The 22680-nt window shown below is 40.5% G+C and overlaps 1 protein-coding gene across 1 annotated transcript in view; it reads left to right on the top strand.

Moving 5' to 3' along the window:
* The first annotated feature begins 1003 nt into the window (after positions 1-1003).
* The window catches only part of LOC124262232 (BTB/POZ domain-containing protein KCTD9-like), a 36756-nt gene continuing 15079 nt past the window's right edge, over positions 1004-22680 (top strand). The window contains 6 exon segments of the mRNA XM_046696713.1: positions 1004-1174; positions 3997-4086; positions 4088-4119; positions 8784-8827; positions 9913-10045; positions 13685-13746. Of these exon segments, the coding sequence (XP_046552669.1) occupies positions 1127-1174; positions 3997-4086; positions 4088-4119; positions 8784-8827; positions 9913-10045; positions 13685-13746 (409 nt within the window). The 5' untranslated portion in view covers positions 1004-1126.

Below are 22680 nucleotides of genomic sequence, written 5' to 3'. Positions count from 1 at the left end.
GTCACTTGTTTTGAATATGATATATGGTTAAGATATAAACACGAAATTTTAGCCTCCGAGTATCAGGGTAGGGTAATAGGGGGTGGGATACCCGGGTATAAAGTTTGGACCCATCCCAGCCCTACCATATATGTACCCGCATAGGCAATAGAACCCAGGCCTTCGGCGTGACGAGCGAACACTTTAACCACAAAGCTAGCCCTCCGCCCTTAATGCCCCTTATATATTACGACAACATATTGGTTGATGTTATAATTTCCTCATCAATTATCCTTTCAATAATTCAGTTATACGATTGCTTCAAAACGATTGCTTCAAAGGAATATATTTGAATAATAAACAACGGGCGAAGCGTGACAAGTTGTACACGTATCATGTTCAGATTTAAAAAAAAATTATTATCATATTACTTGATATGACGTTCGAACCGTCTTTTCTGGCAACGTCACAGTAGGTAAAGAACAACTGTTAGTATCATTTATTCTGTACATCATCTATTTACTACGAGCAAACCATTGGCATACACATTTATTTAAATATTTCACCACCGACTGTTCACATTTGACGTAATATTAAGTGTATACTGTTAAATAATACTTGTACTACTGCTGCTATAAAGTGTTCGCGAGTGCGTGCTTGTGTGGGTGTACTTCGCAAGCACATTCCTTTGTATCGAAGTGGAAATCCTGTTTGAGGCGGCTTAAAAGTTGATCGTTTGAGGTTTACAAATGTATATATTTCCTCTGACGAATAATATTATGTCTAATATTATTTGCCCTACAACTCATGCAAATATATTGATAAACTATTGAACCGCCATCTTATATTAGGGTCCTTTGTTATCTAAAATTATTTGGGGGGGGGGGGGTATTGAGAAAAAAATATAATATTTAACTGTGTAGATATTTATTTGGGATTTTACTTTAAAATTCTACATCAAATTAAGAATATATAATGTGTCTTTAAGATAGTATATTCTTTACTAAATCTATAATTAGTAACCATCTGGGTAAATAAATATAGCTCCAATGAAAAGTTAGTCATTTTAGTAGGTAGGAACGTGAACTTCAGCATGACAGTGTCAAAAGTGTCAAGGAGAGACAGAAGGATGTAAGGTGTTGGAGTTATGAAAAGGATCGTCGTTTACAACAACGGCTCAACTGTGGGTGGAAAGGCAAGTCTCACTGGTTCAAGAATTTGTTTCGCCGTCAGATCATGTTGGAATGAATAAGAGATTTTAGTTTGAACTTCCTTAAGATGATGTAACAAAAGACATTTCGCTAAGACTGCATTTTTTCCGGATGCAGCTGATAGCGTTAATTGGGCGTCTGTACGCGAGTTCTCGCTTCATTGATGTCACATGCCTCCTTGAACCTTACTCACTAACTTACTGTTAGTTGTGGTGGGGTAAGGGCAGGTTACCCCTAACTCTACACCTTGGATCTTCATTCCGTTCAAGCGCCCCTTCACAGTCGGGAGGGTTTGGTACCCCATGTATCTTAATCTTATTTCGGTTAAACAGCCCTTCATGATCCTTGGGGTTGGGCATACCTTTCAAACCAAATACCCTTTGCATTGAGGATCCTTTGGGTTGAGCACCAAATACACAATTTACAATAACTACGGTAAATTGTAGGCACAGGGCTATGGGTTAGCTCAACCTCTTGTAATAATTGGTAATATGTGGTAAATTAAATTTTACATTCATTAGCTTCACGCTGGCAGACTGGTTTTGACTAAGCTGAAAGAGTTCACCTGGTAAATGGCAGTTCTCATAGCCTTATTGCTGATTATGTTTGGCTGCCTATATGAATTAAGTAGTGCTAAAATGGTATACCGCGGTATTTTGTTTTCAGTTCGGTACACCGAAATTCACTTTGAAAATTAAACGGTATGGCCGTTTTTTGTACCGGAAATATCATCAGGGATTTACAGGACGCAACTTCCTGCGTCCTATACACATAAAAATTGACCATGGACGCAACAAAGTTTATTAGCGCATCCACAGGGATGCCGAAAAAGTCCAAATACTTTTTTGTAAAAATTCCAATCAAGTAACAATAAGTTATCAAAGGGTTTGGTACTAGCTGGGTTATGTTATCATTTGCAATTCAATTACTGTAACAAATAATGTGATGATCATGATACAATAACACTATTACTAATAATATTTAAGTGTCTGGGACCCCCATTTTGTTGTCAAGGACCCCTGAAATGTAAGAGTATGAGTCCCAGGGACTCTCAAAAACAGGACTCAAGGTAAATCCCTGTATCATCTTGCTCACCTTATGCACATTACTTACGGAATGTCATCACAAATATTCCATGTAATTTAATTCTAGATCACATCTTCTGTAGCTACCGTTTCTAACATTTCTGTGCCAAAGTGCTATTATACTGCTATTGTCAACAACTCATGCTGATTCGATAGGATTGGGTCCTAATTCCAAGAAGATTTCTTCTCGGAACTTTAATTTTTATTGTTAATGAACCGAACTGAAATGTACTGAACCGAGAGCTGCGTACCGCAATACGTACCAAACCGTGGCATGGGCGTACCTTTGCACCCCAAGAATTAAGTATAGAATATACATGGTGTAAGACATTGTACAGATGTATGTGTAATATGCCATTGACATACATATCAGTGAGTGAATGTTGTTACCATGGTTATAAGTCAGTCAACCATAATCCAGTATCATCACTACAACCTTTCAAAAATCCCTGTCGGTCTGAGGCGGTCTTCATTTGGTCAGCATCTTAACACCCGCATTTGATTCCCAACACGACTACAGTGTGTGAAGCCTAATTGTGGTGTAAAATCAGACTCACTCACTAACATTTGTGGGCCTGGCAAACCGGCGGTTGATAGCTTGATCAGTGCTGAATGCTTTTGACCATCTGGGAACTCAAAGAGGCTTAATCAGCTGAGTCAGATGTTCTTGTTTCTGTTTCCTATCAGCATCACGACAAGAGACATTGCAGGGATAAAGACTGATAATCAGAAATATCATCAATAGTGAAAATTATTAATGATTATCAATAGGAAAATTGTGTCATCGATAATATTATGCATAAACTTTAGTGATAAAGTACAATTTAATTTACTCAGACAATACTCAAAGTTAGGTATACATGCATGGGCTGCTTCTAAGATATGTTCAGAAAGCTGATTTGTTACTAACCCATGAATAAACATGTCGCCACTCACCATATTTCCTGGTTCTCGTAAAATCCCCTAGCGGCAAAAGATCGCAAAACGAATTATCTCCCTTCTTTCTATCCAATCAGAACACCTGTTACATCGACTTATATTCAACTTAGACTAACACAAGCAAATGTGAGGCCACAAATATCCCCCATCTGCCGGGGACTTGTGTTGATGTTACACACAAGACGTTTAATGGCTAGCTTGTCCGTTGTCAACGAGGGCGATGGAGACGCCACTGATCCGCCATAACATGACGGAGTTCTGTCTAGAAGAAACGTGTGCGCATCGCGCAGGGGAAGAGGTTTAGTTTTCTCGAAGTATACGGAAATTACCGAGGCCTTGCGAATGATCACTTTTGAAACAACGTCGCTGATTGCACAACTAAATCTGATTGCCTCCAATCACGAGTCTTGAACGCTCACACCATGAAAGGGCCGTATTAGAACAGAGGTAACGTAGGAAGATATGACAGGAGTAACCTCTGTGGGAAGAGAATGACCAGTGACATGAAATGTATTCATTTCTTTCAGACTTTCCTTTGCATTTTGGCTCAGTTACTTCTCCGAAAAGTATTGATAATTGACTGATATTTAGTCTTAATTATCAATCTCTGTGTTCTTTATTCATAACCAGCCCTAATTGCAGGACAAGCTTTGACAAACTGTGACAAACAGATCCTGAATGTCTCTTTAAATTTACCCCATAAGATACCATTTGCTACATGAAAAACTTATTTTCATCGTTTTGTCTCGTGATCATCTCTATTACTGCTTAATTTTCAATAGGTTGTGGCTGTGTCGGAAAGTCTAGATGAAACTCTGGCAGAGATTGGACAGAAGCTTGGCATCCAGGCCAAATGTCTGTATACAGGACAGGGGGGGCCTCATTGATGATGTTCCACTTTTGAGGTACGTACAGTCAGAGCAAGAAATATCTTTACACATCTCTGTAATCCCGGACTGTAATCCCAATTACAGTCATGGGAATTTCCTTTCTGCTTACTTGATTCATCATTAACAGGACTTTGGGCAACATTGAGGCATTTTTTAGATCGTCCAAACCACCCTGTGAGGACAGTGGCCGAGAATAAATGAATGAAATAAACATATCCTTGAAAAAGTTCAAGGCCGGAAGGCTCGCTCATGTGGATTACTAAAACTTTGTCTCGAGGCTTCATTTCTAACTTTACCTGTGAAGGTCCGGTTTAGAATATTGACCTTCAGTAACCCATGCTTGTCGTAAGAGGCGATTAACGGGATCGGATGATCAGACTCGCTGACTTGGTTGACACGTGTCATCGGTTCCCAATTGCACAGATCGATGCTCATACTGTTGATCACTGGATTGTCTGGTCCAGACTCGATTATTCACAGACCGCCGCCATATAGCTGGAATATTCCTGAGTGCGGCGTTAAACTAAACTCGCTCACTCGCTCATTTCTAACTTGCATTTTTAAAACTGTGTCTACTGGTTCTTAGAAAACCTATATTTGAATCTGGTGGTTTCTGAGGTCATTTGAAATAGCTGACTTCTCCAGACATATTTGTTCCAGTTTGGACTGTTTTTGCTCTCCTCACCTCTTGCACTGATTGACACATCTTATGGGCATTGATTTGATACTACTCTCTGTTGATTTGCTACTGAATTTGTGGGCGTGTCAAGATAAGTAAAAATGGAAAAGTCACCTAATTCACATCACACCACACTCAGCAAATATTCCAGCCATATGGTGTATTCTGTCAATAATCAAGTCTAGACCAGACAATCCAGCAATCAACAGCATGAGCATCTACCTACGTGTGATACAATGACCCGTGTCCTGACCACTCAATCCTTTTAACAGGTTGTGTACTAGTGGCTGAAGTCACACACTGTTTTATCACAGTTAAACATGTTGAGGTTCTAATCCATTTCATTGATTTTATTCAAAATTTTGATCAATACTGTTAACATAAATTTTGCATGTTGTGTGTAATCAGGAAATAACTAACTCCATAAACATGATAAATGTGGCAGTTTTTCAAACAAGTTACAGGTGCTACCACTCTTCAGCCTGTAGTTATTTCCTTGCTTGTTGATGACCGAGGCTTGCTTATCAGCTTAAGGTGATTACAAGGTGGCTCAGTTGTCTGAGGTGCCCCAATTCTGGGTTTGAATCTCAGTGAGCCACACTATATTTCTAGGTTTGTCAGCACCATGCATTTGTAACCTGCATCAGTTTTCTAACAGTACAATTAAAGGTGGGGTAGCCTAGTGGTTAAAGCTTTCGCTTGTCACGCCAAAGACCCAGGTTCGATTCCCCACATGGGTACAATGTCAGAAGCCCATTTCCGATGTCCCCGCCGTGATATTGCTGGAATATTGCTATAAGTGGCGTGAAACCAGACTCACTCACTCACTCTAACATTAAGTTGACACGCCTTGATATAAATGGGGCAGTGGGGTAGCCTAGTGGTTAAAGTGTTCACTAGTCACGTAGAAGACCCGGGTTCATTTCCCACATGGGTACAATGTCTGAAGCCCATTTCCGGAATCTCCTGTCAAGATATTGCTGTAATATTGCTAATAGCGACGTAAAATCATACTTGATTGTTTCCTCGCATAGATACATATGGAATACTGTTAAAAGCAGTGTTAAGCCCAACTCAATAACTCTGTCTTATAGTGTTCCTTGTTCAAGCTGTTGTTGATCTATTGTATATCATTGTCATTGGTGTATTGATCCAATATTGTTGTAATAATGATAATTGATTGAGATGTCCCTTGTATTTGTCCGTGTGAGGCAAGACTGAGGATTGACATGAACACCCTTCTGTAATATTGATTGTTGTGGTCAACACAATAAGGTATGAGCTCCATGAGAAGATGACCGTGATATCTGGCCGCCAGCATCAAGCTGTTACACGATCTGTTTAACATTCGTATGTTTTCAAGTCACCTTGCCATCAGATGTCTCTGTGATTATAATCATGATTATTGAACGAGAAAGCTGCAACTGTCCGCTCCAGTGTCATACATAATAATAATAGTGCATCTCTATGGCACTATTTCCACACATAAGCATGCTCAAAGCGCACAGTCTGATTATTATTACCCCAGATAACCCAAGCTGCCTGTGAGGCTCTAGAACGGTTATAGTCACATGACTTATCTCAACAGGTACCCATTTTCTGCTGGGTGAACAGCGGTAAGTTTGAACAAACTCACTTGACTAGTGTGAGACCACATGTATCACATGTGCTTCATTGTGGGGCAGTACTGAAGTCCTAGAAACTCTCAGGAGTCAAACTGCCAAACATGGTCACCCATCCAAGGAATATCCACGCCCAATGTTGCTTAACTTCAACTGATTTGTGACCTGAGCTCTATGTACAGGACCACACACCACACATGCTGCCAAATGTTTAATATCATCAGTGTGTGTAAATACCGTTACCATGTTTACCCAAATTACCTTTACCTTGCATTATTCATGTGCTTAAAGATAAGGCAAACAAGCTATAACTCAAAAAGCTGATTTCTTTTACCTCAGGCTGATTATTCTCTGATAAAACTTTGTGAATATTTTGCCAATGTTTCCTCAATTTGGATCTAAACAAATGAAAAAGTTAGTTCTTTGTCATCGATGCTATCAAAACTTTCAATAATTTGTCATGTTTAAAAAAATCATGGTGCATAGCATCTATCAGTTATTACTCATCCAAGTAAAACCCTTTGCTTGTCAGTAGCAACAGGTGCACTTAGCAAAAGTGTTAAATATCATCAGCAACTCACTGGGTTTTCCCTCCAGCAATGGCATGTGATGTAACCATGGTAACCATTACAGCTGAAAAATTGTGTAAAGATCCTGTTAGTCACCTCTTATGACAAGGGTTACCGAAGACCAATTCTAGCCCGGATCTTCAGGGGTCAGTAACTAGTAAGGAAATGTGAGCTAGTGAGTGAGTTTAGTTTTACACCGCACTCCGCAATATTCCAGCTATATGGCGGCGGTCTGTAAATAATTGAGTCTGGACCAGACAATCCAGTGATCAACATCATGAGCATCGATCAACACAATTGGGATATGATGACATGGGTCAGCCAAGCCAGCGAGCCGGAGTCCCCTCTTAGGACAAGCATGGGTTGGTGAAGACCAATTCTAACCCGGATCTTCACAGGTCCAAACCAGATGTCTCCCTCCCCTCTTCTATTTCCTAACTTCGTTTGTTTTTTTTTATCGACTTCAGTTACTAACGAATGGTTTGTGATAATTCACTTGAGTGCAAACTTTGATCACGCTACAATGTGAGGCTAACGTTTATGTTGCATTGACCAGTGTTAATTAAAAAATTCTAATTCGATACTTGTTATGTTTATGGAGGTATTAAACTGAAATCTGTACTGTGTACACCTTTGTTAGGGTTTTAACTTCATTGATGTAAATACATATTTATGTCAATTACATCGATAAACCCATGAAGGAAGCACCTACCAATTCTATTATCAGCCATTCAGGAAATAGTACTCTGTGGGTGGGCTTGGCCTAAACATTTCTTTCAGTGGATGGAAACATTAATGCCCCAAAATTGCAAGGTTTGCCAATCAAATGCCTTGGAATAACGATTTATGGCAACCTATGGCCATTGTAGTGTGCACGCATGCACGCACACACACACACACAAAGCCCCCATGTTATTTCCAACTGCAGTAAATGTCCAAACTGTTGCAGTGTTGCTATGTAATGGCTTTCCTACGACTGTGACTTGGATCAATAAAGTATTATCCAGCTTGTAAAACACTGAACAGTGCAGAATAATGGCATTTCTGTTTGTGTGGGCCAATTTGCATAATGATATCATTTCACATGGACTCAAAGAAACACACAGGTGACACTGAACATTCTCTTGTAATTATCAGTTGACTGTCAGATGTTATTACTAGAAGTGAGATCACCCTGTGTTTACAGCACTGTGCCTATTATCACATGTTAGTCATCGCCTGATTGTCTGGCTTCTGCTGTAAACATCGTCTTGGAAACACCTGCCCTGGCGGAAATTTCACATACTTCATGTCACTCCAATCTTTGAATCTGAGTTTCAATATGGCCACTGTGGCATCCATATTAACAAGCATTTCATGTGAAAATTTGGGCATGTGTAGTAAGTTGGTTGGCTTAACACATGTAACTTCTTTAAGTGGTAGTTTGAAGTTTGTATGAAGAAGAGGAAGAAGTTTTATGGATTGATTCCAACCGTAAAACGTGTTCCTCAGCTCAACACATGGTCTGTTTGTTGGCTATAATTTATGTGTTTGACCTTGCTTCTCTGAAAATGTATATATGCCTGTGTAGCTTAATAGTTAAAGCATTCGCCTATCTCACTGAAGGCTTAGGTTTGATTCCCCGTATGGGTACAATGTGTGAAGCCCATATCTGGTGTCCCCCGCCATGATATTGCTGGAATATTGCTGAAATTGGTGTAAAACCATACTCACTCACTCCTATTTTGGGGATTACATTTTACAAATTTTGTTGTTTTTTTGTGTCATGGTTGTCAAGTGATTTTGATATATTTAAACATTTTTTTCCAGAGATGATGAGAAGATTTATGTCTCAGAAGGGGATCCATTCATTGGTATGTAGAGTTTTTTGTTCCTGTTTCAGAATAAATGCAGTTTGCGAAACAAATTTGTCTACATCCAAGTGTATTCTGACTTCAAAATCTTGTTAACTTGTTTCATCGTAATTGTCATCGTTGTAAAACTGGGTTCAGCGACTAATTCTAGTCTAAAGAGCCAACTAATTCGAATCGGGTGGATACACTCGCTGGTTGAGGCATGTCTTGAATCACAGCTGCATAGATCGCTGCTAATGATGTCAATTATGATTGTCTGGTCCAGACTTGATTATTTACAGAATCACTTCAAAATGAGTGACTATATATGAGTTTGGTATTAGGTTTTTGTCTGTTTGTTGCTTACTGCCACAGTTAGCAATACGCTAACTGTATGACACCAGTCTGTATGGAACTAAACAAACCAGTGATAGATACTATGAGCATCAATCTCCACAACTAGGATATGATGACATGTGTTAAATTTTCAAGCCTGACCACCCGATCTCATTATACACCTCTTACAACAAGCATGGGTTGCAGGGGTGGAAATAACCCATTGCCCAACACCCGAGTCCAGTGTTTTTTTTCTGTCGGGCAAGCAAATTTGTATATCACACTGTACTGGTGTCCAGTTGATATTCCAATGTTAATTATGTTATTTATTTTAAAAATCAACAAGAAAACGGCCGGAATAGTGGAAAAATTATCAGGGCAAGTGATTTTACATGTGCCACTGTACCGGAGTACACTAGCAATTTTCAAGTTATTTCCACCCCTGGGTTGCTGAAGATCAATTCTGACCCAGATCTTCATGTCTAGTTTGACATTAAACAACAAACAAAATGTAATTAGTTATTGAATATCATTTGATGTGTTATCACTATGGATACCGACAGATAAAAATGATAATTAAGTTTTCAATTTATTATATATTCAATACGATTGGTAGCAGTTAAAGCATTGGTTGTCATCTATGCTTGTTTCTGAACATGGGTACTTGTTTAGCCAGTTTTTTGTGTATCCATGAAGATGTTGTTGGAATATTGCTAAACAAGTAAACACAATCGAAAACTGTACACAATTACATGCTACTTTTTTCACAGCTCTGTCTCACTCAACCCCAAGAGTTGTCTCCCCTCTACGTCCAAAATCTGACCCCCCTGGACCCCATAAGAAATGCACCAAGTCGGAATGGGTGACGCTGAACGTAGGCGGGACCATGTTCACAACAACAAGGTGAGTCACATTCATGTTGATGATCATCCTGGGGAGAGAATGTTGTGTACAGTATGATGTGATGAGGTCACATTCATGTTGATGATCATCCTGGGGTGAGAATGTTGTGTACAGTATGATGTGATGGGGTCACATTCATGTTGATGATCATCCTGGGGAGAGAATGTTGTGTACAGTATGATGTGATGGGGTCACATTCATGTTGATGATCATCCTGGGGTGAGAATGTTGTGTACAGTGTGATGTGATGAGGTCACATTCATGTTGATGATCATCCTGGGGAGAGAATGTTGTGTACAGTGTGATGTGATGGGGACACATTCATGTTGATGATCATCCTGGGGTGAGAATGTTGTGTACAGTATGATGTGATGAGGTCACATTCATGTTGATGATCATCCTGGGGAGAGAATGTTGTGTACAGTATGATGTGATGGGGACACATTCATGTTGATGATCATCCTGGGGAGAGAATGTTGTGTACAGTGTGATGTGATGGGGACACATTCATGTTGATGATCATCCTGGGGAGAGAATGTTGTGTACAGTATGATGTGATGGGGACACATTCATGTTGATGATCATCCTGGGGTGAGAATGTTGTGTACAGTGTGATGTGATGGGGACACATTCATGTTGATGATCATCCTGGGGTGAGAATGTTGTGTACAGTGTGATGTGATGGGGACACATTCATGTTGATGATCATCCTGGGGTGAGAATGTTGTGTACAGTGTGATGTAATGGGGACACATTCATGTTGATGATCATCCTGGGGAGAGAATGTTGTGTACAGTGTGATGTGATGGGGACACATTCATGTTGATGATCATCCTGGGGTGAGAATGTTGTGTACAGTGTGATGTGATGAGGTCACATTCATGTTGATGATCATCCTGGGGAGAGAATGTTGTGTACAGTGTGATGTGATGGGGACACATTCATGTTGATGATCATCCTGGGGAGAGAATGTTGTGTACAGTGTGATGTGATGGGGACACATTCATGTTGATGATCATCCTGGGGAGAGAATGTTGTGTACAGTGTGATGTGATGGGGACACATTCATGTTGATGATCATCCTGGGGAGAGAATGTTGTGTACAGTGTGATGTGATGTGGACACATTCATGTTGATGATCATCCTGGGGAGAGAATGTTGTGTACAGTATGATGTGATGAGGTCACATTCATGTTGATGATCATCCTGGGGAGAGAATGTTGTGTACAGTATGATGTGATGGGGGACACATTCATGTTGATGATGATCATCCTGGGGAGAGAATGTTGTGTACAGTATGATGTGATGAGGTCACATTCATGTTGATGATCATCCTGGGAGAGAAATGTTGTGTACAGTATGATGTGATGGGGACACATTCATGTTGATGATCATCCTGGAGAGAGAATGTTGTGTACAGTGTGATGTGATGGGGACACATTCATGTTGATGATCATCCTGGGGAGAGAATGTTGTGTACAGTGTGATGTGATGGGGACACATTCATGTTGATGATCATCCTGGGGAGAGAATGTTGTGTACAGTGTGATGTGATGGGGACACATTCATGTTGATGATCATCCTGGGGAGAGAATGTTGTGTACAGTGTGATGTGATGGGGACACATTCATGTTGATGATCATCCTGGGGTGAGAATGTTGTGTACAGTATGATGTGATGGGGACACATTCATGTTGATGATCATCCTGGGGTGAGAATGTTGTGTACAGTGTGATGTAATGGGGACACATTCATGTTGATGATCATCCTGGGGAGAGAATGTTGTGTACAGTGTGATGTGATGGGGACACATTCATGTTGATGATCATCCTGGGGAGAGAATGTTGTGTACAGTATGATGTGATGGGGACACATTCATGTTGATGATCATCCTGGGGAGAGAATGTTGTGTACAGTGTGATGTAATGGGGACACATTCATGTTGATGATCATCCTGGGGTGAGAATGTTGTGTACAGTGTGATGTGATGGGGACACATTCATGTTGATGATCATCCTGGGGAGAGAATGTTGTGTACAGTGTGATGTGATGGGGACACATTCATTTTTGAGACAGCAATCTGGTATACTCCCAAAATATTTTAATACGAGTTATATTTGATGCAGTAATTTTTTCAGAGTTTTTCAGGGTTTTACATGGAGTGAAATTCCTTCTTTTTTTATTTAACATTTTTGTAAATATTTCCAAGATATGTTCATGAGTTGTATCTGATGCAATATGTTTTCAAATAAGTGTACCTTGAATGAAGTGATTAGTTAACATAAATAAGTAACCATGCACTGAATCAAATTACTTACAAACGGGAACAATATTACAAAATTTACCGTCACAGCCCTTGCTGTACTAGGAATTAATCATGGAATTATTTTATAGACAAAATATTTTAGTGACTCACAGATTTTGAAAATGACTCCCGAAACATTTACTGAGTCATCATGACTCCCATTTACATGATAATAGGACTAATGGTAGCCCAGCAGTCTAGTGTGTTGGAACTACCTCTGCAGAGTTGCATCCCTTAGCTCTTTCAGGATTTGCTGGTCCTGGGTTTGATTCCCATTTTGAACTTTGGATTTATAAATGTAAAATTAAACTTATGAGAACAGTCATATTCATTCTCACTGAAAGTGGCAATAAATTTTGTTTAAAGATGACAAATAGTGACATGGACATTGTAAGATGTAACCATAGTAACCATGCCCTAAGACAAGTGGTATGAAACCTAATAAGGTCATCATATAACCACATGCACTCCGAGTGATAATGCTACCTATTTATTGTACTGACATTTTGTATCCTGCCATTGTAAAAGAGTTAAATCAAATTGATATACAACTGTTCGATTGAGCTGAGATAAATTTACGTGTCACATAACTTTCATTGACTCGTGACAACCTTCAAGTCTTTACTTCATTGGGGTATAAAGAGTTTATTCTCCTACTTCAACATATATTTGCTGACCCGGGCAGTGTACATAATATTTTATCCAGGTCAGTGTGAGATCATGTGAACCAATCAGATTTCAACAGTCTGACAAGGAGGTGAGATAAAAGCCATAGATTGTAAAGTAAACAATGTGAAAGTGAGACAGTGGGAATACTTGTTACCATTGCTTACTACTTAACATGCCAGATGTCTGACTTCAGTTTTATATATTTGATATTTGTGAAGCAGATCATATTATTGGTTGTTTTTTCCCACCATCTATGTTATATTATGCTATTAAACTTGTTTGCATATTTTTGTCAGAAATACTTCAAACCTTGAGTTGTGTTTACACAAGAATTCATAATCCATGATTGGTTATTATTGTACATGTACTATAGGACATGTTTGCCACCCTAACCTAACCCGAACCCTAACAGTAACCTCAACCCTAACCCCTAACCCTAACCCTGACAGCTGCAATTTTAAAAATATTGGTATGGAATATATGTGTTTGAGTATTAGAGGAAAGGATTAGTGGTAAACATGGTAAATAGTTACAAAATAAGGTGGGGAACATATACTATAAGTATAACCACACTGTATGACCACGTCTTGTCCATGTTTTGACCACATCATGTCCATGTTATGACCATGTTATGAGTGTGTAATGACCATGTGATGTGTTTGCAGGGGGACCCTGACCCGTACTGACCCAGACAGCATGCTGGCCAGGATGTTCAACAGTGAAAATGGTATGTAGGTGCATGCTGCTTGTGATGCAGGTAGCCCCATTGTCTAACATGTCTCAGGCATGACAGTTCACAGTGCGGAGTTGTGTCCCTTGGGCATACCAGAAACCTGTAAATATTGGTCTGAAACCCAGATTTGCAATGATTAATGTTTTAACTCCCATGTGACAGACCAGCTAGAATATTGCTAACAAGCATAATATGACATTTCTTTCATTGCTGCTGATGACAAAGTGTTGATAAAGGTGACAGAATGTCCCAGCAGTGTTGATAAAGATGACAGAATGTCCTCTCATTGTTGATGAGGATAATAAAATGAGCTGTCATAGCTGATGAGGATGATAAAATGTCCTGTTGCTGATGAAGATGAAAAATGTCCTGTCATTGATGAAGATGATAAAATGTCCTGTAGTTGTTGAAGATGAAAAATGTCCTGTCGTTGCTGATGAAGATAATAAAATGAGCTGTCATAGCTGATGAGGATGATAAAATGTCCTGTCGTTGCTGATGAAGATGAGACATGTCCTGTCGTTGATGAAGATGATAAAATGTCCTGTCGTTGTTGAAGATGAAAAATGTCCTGTCGTTGTTGAAGATGAAAAATGTCCTGTCGTTGCTGATGAAGATGATAAAATGTCCTGTCATTTTTGCTGCTTCTGATAAAATGTCCTCTTATTGTTGATTAAGATGATAAAATGTCCTGTGATCACTGCCACTGCTGATGAAATGTCCTCTTATTGTTGATTCAGATAAAAAAAAATGTCCTGTCGTTGCTGATAAGGATAACAATATGTCTTGTCATTTCTGATGAAGATGATAAAATCAATCAGTGTAACTGTTATTTTCAATTGCAAAGAAAGATGAACTTCTAAGATCTGTTTCACTAACTTGTAGGGCTGTGTATTGCCCCAAATTTCGTATTGTGATATATTGCCATACACTCTTCTGTATTGCGATATGTATTGCAATATATTGTGAAAGAACCGTTATTGTGATCTGTCCACTTGGTAATGTTCTTTTACCTTTAAATTGAATCACAGTATATGTGAGTAACCATTGTGCATTGTATAGCTTCTTTCAAAGTGAAAAAGGAAAATCCAGAACATTCTTCTGTTTATATTTTAAAACAGCAGGGATCGACAGTCAATAAAAAATTTAACTGGCCCTCCGGGTTAGTAGGTTTTGTATGTCACTAGTCCTTTCCAAAAATTACTAGCCCTGCTTACTACTATAAAAAAAACTTTCAACATATCTTTCTTTTAATTGTAACTGCTGTCCAAAGGAAAGTTAACACAAATAAATGTATGATTTCTCATTTCATATATATAACAAATTCAGCTGAAACTAGCTTACACCATGTCCTCCATCGACCCACCCATACTATTTATATATTTTAACTTCTTTAAACAGCAAAGGATGCTGAATTTCAAATAATTTAATGAGTTAAAGAATTCACTGTACACATCTGTATTACTCAAGAAAAATTTAATTGAAGTCACAATCATGTGACATGATCTTGAAGTGCACATTCTAATCAAAACGATGATTTATGCACCTTTGTCTTTGAATAAAAAGTAGCATTAACATTACCTATTTCATGAATGACGTTTGGTACACATTCACATAAAGAAATGATTTAACAAAACACTCACGATGGGCAAAAGTCACTCTGTATCAGGTAAAGTACACTTTCTTTAGACTGAATAGAATAATGAAAAAAAAATGAAACATGAGAAACATAACCTTATAAAAGATAGAAGCCTACGTTTGTCAAGGAAAATATCAGCTCGTGAAACATCATTACTATGTCATACACCATTTAATTTTTTTCGGTCTAATCCAACTGTTGATCAATACCAAAGGTATGTTTATCATGTTATTCAATTAATACAACTTCAACTTAGATAAATTCATTTCTAATAGTAATACAAATTTACACACTTAAAATGTCCATATAAACCACGAAGGAGACGTACCGTTAAACTCCCCCTATTTTAATCCATTTGTAAGATGCCATATTATCCTCTTACCTATTTCTTTTATATTTTCATTTTTACGTAATCAGAAAATTATTATATAAAGATTAATTAAAAAATATTTATGGTCGCCTTTTTCCCGATAACCGTGGCTTTTCACCCGGTAACATGACAACATTGGGAAATGCCTCCATTTTCGAAGCTCCGTATGAACAACACATTAGAAGATTCATTAGATGACGGGTATTGTTCCAAAGCTCTAATCATCAATAATATCACAGTAACCTTGACATAATGAAGCTTTTTCGCCACAGTCTGCTATAAGGTTCGTGATTGGTAAAAATCATGCTCGTAAGTCAATCATATTACAGCAATGGATACCGTCCTCATTTAGACAAAAAAAATTGGGTACAATGATGCTATTCTGAACTTGTTAAGCAACAAATCGCTACATATACGTAAATTATGGAACTTATTGGACGTATCGTGCTAGGTGGCGACCTGTCACATATATTCTTCACGCAAATGTTTTCTCATCAAACATCATGTCCGAAAACTGTTGATTTTATTCATTAGTTTATTCAATTTTAATGATTTCCTCGAAACGTCCATACTTTGCTCTTTGACAATTTTTAAGTGGACCCGTTTCCAATCATTTGGAATGACTTCCGCCCAATCCCCACCTACCACCACCGTCCATATTACCTGAATATACATATATAACTTTTTCCTCACCATTAACATTTAGGGGGTATACGGGCGGAAGTCTTATGTGCAGTGTTGAATGAGTTAAAATGGAACAAATAAATCTTTGGCGGTATAGCGGTACGTCAAAAACGTATCGCGATACGTAATATTTTTCCTTATCCTGACTCATGCTCTTTTGCTTGTCTTCTTCTTCTTGCGAACATAGTGGAACACTTGTATCTCCTTATTTGAAGCTCCCTTCAAAATAAAATCACTAATTGGTACTCACCACGAGTTGCTCCCCTTTGTTTCCCCTGGCGGGAAAGGTGTCGCCACCCTCTGGCCATGTGCTCCACTCTCTCCTTCTTCGCCCAGTGAGCAGGATGTGAGAGCGCCTCGTGTCTCCTTACACACCATATCCTTTGATAATCTTTTAGTTTTTACCTCTCATAGGTTACTATAGAGGTATAGCTAGTATCCTTTACTATTTGTATTGATTAATTATCGTTATTTCTACTGTTTATTCACGTGTATTAAGTGATTGTTCAGCTAGCTTTCGTTGATGAAAATCTGTACGATTTGTAGATTACGTTTTTCTGCCTCCGATCCACATGTAATATGCCCTAGTTGTTCTACGCCGTGTGCGTTTAATTCCGTTGCAGTTACTGCATTAATTTATCTCATTCTGCATTTAATAAATATCATCTTTAGCGTCTTAAGGCGTGCTGCAGATAGATCATGGCAAACAAGGGCAAAACATGGCAGAGAGTCCAGATATTCCATCCAGTCAGCTGCTAGCGTCGACCCTCTCCGTCTGGTGTTCTGCTAGAGACCCCTTCCGGTAGAGGCGTGGGGCGCAGTCCGTTACCTCGAAGAAAAGCGACCGGCCTCCCCAGACATCCCGTCATTGCAGACCAAGTCTAAGAGGGCCTCATCATCGTCGTCTCAGCGCCAGATTGAGGACACCCAGGGCAGCGCCAGACTTCAAAGGGAAATCTCACGAAGACAGCAAGAACTTTCTCAGCCGAGATCGTTCCAGCAGCAGAATTGGGCCTCTCGATGATCAGCCGATAATCATCCCGACTTACGGCAGAAGAAGCGACCGGTGTCAGCGACTGTGACTTCTGCAGAGATCACCATGCAGCCTGATGCCTCTACACCGGCGTCAGGCGTCATTGATGTGAACCCCATCGCAGAAAAAGACGCCCGGCGACTTCGTCTGAGATCATCCCAGAAGACATGATGCGGCAGATTATGAACATCATGGAGGACCACTACAAACTGCGCAAGCAGGGTCCGAAGCCAGCGAAGGCTCCAACGTGAACAGCACCCCAGAGGCACCCCCGTCAGCGTAGCAGCCAAGGCGATGTCACCTTCCGAAGGAAGTCCCGCACCACCTTGGACGGAAGGACCTAGATGTACAGCCAGCGGCAGAGATCATCACCATCTTTGATTTCATCTCTAGATATGGACTCAGACCATCAGACATCACGGAGGCCTTCGCGAAGGTCATATCATCGATCCCGGACGGGGCGCAAATGAAGCCAGCGAAGGCATTAGCGAAGGACATATGATTCAGATCCTCATCATCTAGAAGAACATCGAGGGACTGCCGAAGAGCTTAGCGAAGCTATCAACATTCACCTCACAAGTCTCCGAAGATCATCCCATAGACGATCTCCGCCGTTCATCACCAGGTCGATCACCCGTCAGATCTCCACATAGAGCGCCGCACAAGTCAACTAGATCGCCACAAACCTCATCAGATATACAGACAGCTACCGCAGGTCCCGAAGAGCATCTACAATTTGTTAATGATGATGGTTTTGAGGATGATGGAGGAATCATATTTTCTGATGCAGAATCACGGTATTGGATGGTCAATAACCTAGATCTCACATCACCATCTAAAAGTGGCAATACAGGGCAGGCGTATTTGATGAAGGAAGATGATCCAGATGCAATCACTCTACCCCGATCGACCCGATTGCGGCAGTGCCACAGAATCTAGATGCAGCTTTCCAGAAAGCTCACGAAAGTTCAGACACCACATCTGCCCAACTTTCAAGCCAAGAAGTTCTCCACGCATAACATGGACTCATTCTACAAGGCCCAGGACATCGATGAGAACTATAAGATCATCAGCGATGTAAAGAACAAGATTTACAAGATGGATGATGCGCAAGTTGGCTCATATAGAAACCATGACGAGGCGTATGTTCTTTGGGTTAAATAGATCTAGGACGATCAATGAGACTCTTATTACTAGATTCGGGATTCCACGATGGAAGATGATAGAATGATTTATTCTGCCTTACTTATGCAAAGAAAGATCAGCAGTTTTAACGGATCATCTTACATCTGTTTCAGCAGCACTGACCTTAGCTTCGTCGTCAAGGCCTCCTCGCCTCCTGTAATTGGGGAGAACTTTACAGCCCCACTTTATACAGCCCGTGGTGCGACAACATCCATCTTTGTGGAGAAATCGACAAAGTAAGCCAAGGAAGTCTCTAAGGATTCCAGGGAAGTCCTTATGATTAGATCGATGGACACACTAGCCAGCGTCATTAGGTCAGACTTCACAAAGATACTCAGGCAGATCTAAGTTCACGGGCCTACAAAGAGCAAGAGACAGGAAGATAGCCAGCTCTAGAGGTAAAGATTCTTTTAAATTAAGCCCATATGGCAACTATAGAGGAGGATCAGGAAGAGGCAGGACACCCAGAGGTTCCCGCAATTATAGGCGCTGAAACACAGGTTCGGAGCGACTGGAGTCTTCCACCCCAGCCGTTCCAGTACAGCCAGCTCAAGTGGGTGGGCGCCTCCAACTACACTGGGAAAACTGGGGAATATTGCAAGACCCTTACGTCTCCAACATTCTTCAACACGGTTCATTATCCCTCTACAGGCCAAGCCTCCGCTGACAATCAAACCCCCAAGTTCGAATTACAAAGCAACAACTACCAAAGATAAGAGAGGCTGTTTCATCACTCCTATCCAAACAGGCCATAGAAGTAATAGATCAAGCAAACGTCGAACCAGGTTTCTACTCCCCAGTTTTCCTAGTTCCCAAGAAAAACTCCACGGAGAAATACAGACTCATCTACAACATGAGCTTTTCAACAAGAACTATCTCGCAAACCACCGAAGTTTCAAGCATGATACATTTACCTCAGTTACGCCAGATGATTACGTCAGGTATGGACTACATGGGCAGCATAGATCTACAGGATGCCTACCTGCACATCCCCATTCATCCCGATTCCAGGAAATACCTACGATTTACTCTAGAAGGGCTACATTACCAGTGGAAAGTACTCCCATTCGGAATATCATCAGCCCCCTGGCTATTCACGAGGATAACGAAACCGATTATCAAATTTCTACATCGTCAAGGGCTACGCAGTGCGTTTTACCTCGACGACGGGATACAAGTAGATCAAGATCCACTGCGTCTCAAACTACAGTTAAATTACATCATAAAGCTACTAACACAACTAGGTTGGTTAGTAAACTTACTTACATAAGTCGGACCTAGTACCATCGCCAAGACCTGCAGTTCCTAGGTATTCGATTCATCACAAATCGCGCACCGTATTATGGTACCAGAAGACCGTTGGCTCAAGATACAGCAGACCATTCCACCAGCTCTACTCTCTCCGTTACCACTGCGACAATGGCAGAGCCTACTAGGTCTTCTCACATCAGCCCAAGACATGACTGTCACAGGCAGATTACAGATTCGTCCCCTACAGGTCCTCATCAGCGCACATCTCAGCGATGTACAACCATTCAGTCTACGAAACATCTCAGACCGCATCTACTATGGTGGACCAAGAAATCGAATGTCTGCGAAGGGATTTGTTTAGCAGAGCAGGAATACAAAACCCATCTGTATGTAGAGCCAGCGTCACTCCAAGGTTGGGGAGCTCATCTCACCAACCACCGCGATATCAGGATTATGGAATCAGCAAGAATGCAAACTCCATATAAACAGTCTAGAAATGAAAGCTGTAATCAGCGCCATTCTACATTGGAGCACATTTCTACAAAATGCGGCCTAATGATCCATACAGACAATTCGACGGTGGCGTTGTACATAAACAAGCAAGGCTCAGCGAGATCGATGAACCTTTTGAACCTAAGCTTTCAACTGTTCGATTTAATACAAGATCTAAATCTACATGTCAGAGCAGTGCACATTCCGGAGCCAGAAATATACTAGCAGGCGGCTCTCTCTGGGTCTCATCTACCATCACCGACAGAGTGGATGATCAACAGGAAATTTTGCACAGATAATCAAGCAATTAGGGCGCCGCTAATAGACCTATTAAGCCCGCAGCGATTCAACAATCAGCTACCGACATTACGTGTCACCAGTCCCAGACCCCCAAGCTTGGGCAGCGGACGGCTCTAAGTCTATCATGGGAAGGCCTCAATGCGTGCGCAGCGTTTCCGCCAGCAGCAATAATACCTCAAGTATTACAGAAAATCAGACAAACACAGAGCCTACAACTCATTTTGGTCGCCCCTACTGGCCGGCCAGAGCGTGGTTTCCCATACTAATTCAAGAAATCGGTCAACCAACACTGGAGCTACCCAAGCGCGCAAACCTGTTAATTCATCCTCACACCAAACAAAGTGCACGGAAACCCAGCAATGTTCCAACTACTGCGTTATGGACTGTATACAAATGTGTTTAAACAAGAGAGGATATTCGGCCAGAGCGGCAAAAGCAGTCACGCTTGCCTTACGTTACTCAACTTCGTAACAATGCGGCGACAAGTGGCACAGTTTCGAAAATTATGCAACAAAGAAAGGGTTTACAGCAAGAGAGGCTTCACAACCTCAAGTGGCAGACTATTTGTGTTACCTACGCCAAAACAAACATTTAAAAGGTTCAACGATATCAACATATCTTGCCGGCTTAGTTCTGTAATCACCATGAGAGCGGGTGTCAAATTGACAAGATCTCCAGAGTTACTGGCCTTACTCGAGCTTTCCGATTGGAGGACCAAAGCGGAAGTTCCACGCCCAGCAGGATCTGAATGTAGTGTTACAACACCTCCGCGAGTGAGGTCTATGAACCTTTGGAATCGACAAACTTTGAATTTCTCTCACAGAAAACACTGTTTCTGCTATAAGCTAGCCACAGCAGCAAGAATGTCTGAAATTCACGCTCTGGATTCACGAGAGGATACAGTTTGATGACAATCATAACACAGCGCACCTCGGATTAAGATGGGATTTCATCGCCAAAAATCAACTGCCAGGTCAACCAGACAGATTATTCCACATCCGGGCGCTATCCTCTATTCTCGGATCACAAGATACACAAGACCTATCACTGTGTCCGGTAAGGCGCTCAAAGTTTATTCTGACGATCCAAAACAAGGAGAAGATTTCTCAAGCGTTTATTCATCCCCTTATAAGCCTCACGAATCAAACAGAAGTGTCACGGACCACAATATCTATTTGGATAAGGACTGTCATTCTCCGTGCCTACAAGGCAGCAGGCTTGGACCCACCAACAGCATCAAATCCACATGAGATCAGGGCACTGGCCTCTACCCTCGCCCTACGGTAACTGTTCCTTGAACACGATTATGGAAGGATGCTATTGGAAATCTAACATGGTATTTGCTAATCACTACCTGAGAGACATCACTACAGAAGATGTCTCTGGCATTCACCATTCCGGACCACTGGTCCTCGCTCAGCAACTGACAGTCCCTCGTAGGCGTTAAAATATTATCCTCACAAGATTAATATGTATTTTATACATACTCATCTAGCTTATAACTCTGGAGTTTTAGGGCTATGTATATATGTTCAGCTTAAGTATTCAACCTTAAGCATATACTTTCAGTATAGTCAATTTCAGTGCCTCTATCAGAGTCACCTATATATATATATATAATTTATATGTATTGTTCAATATATTCATAATGTAATTCCCTTTAATGGCTTTATATAACCTATGGTTTTCTTTATACAGGAAACATCCTAAATCTAAGCCTTCATGAAGTTCCCATAGGGGATATTACAGTATATCTATACAAAATCACTAATTATAAATCCAAAGTATTCTGTTACCCACCTCCGTTCATTAGGATGCTACAAACAAAAGAGCATGAGTCAGGATAAGGAAAAATATGTAATTTTAGAGTAAAATTGATATTTTATACTTATCCTGACTCATGAGGTTAGTCTCTCCCATCCTCCCCACATAACACTTTGGATTTCCCTGTAAGTTCAAGTGTTGGGCTGCTAA

This window comes from Haliotis rubra, unplaced genomic scaffold (genome assembly GCF_003918875.1).
Source record: "Haliotis rubra isolate DU_JTF1 unplaced genomic scaffold, ASM391887v1 Scf828, whole genome shotgun sequence".
NCBI classification, from domain to species: Eukaryota; Metazoa; Mollusca; class Gastropoda; order Lepetellida; family Haliotidae; genus Haliotis; species Haliotis rubra.
This window is presented reverse-complemented; position numbering and strand designations above follow the sequence as displayed.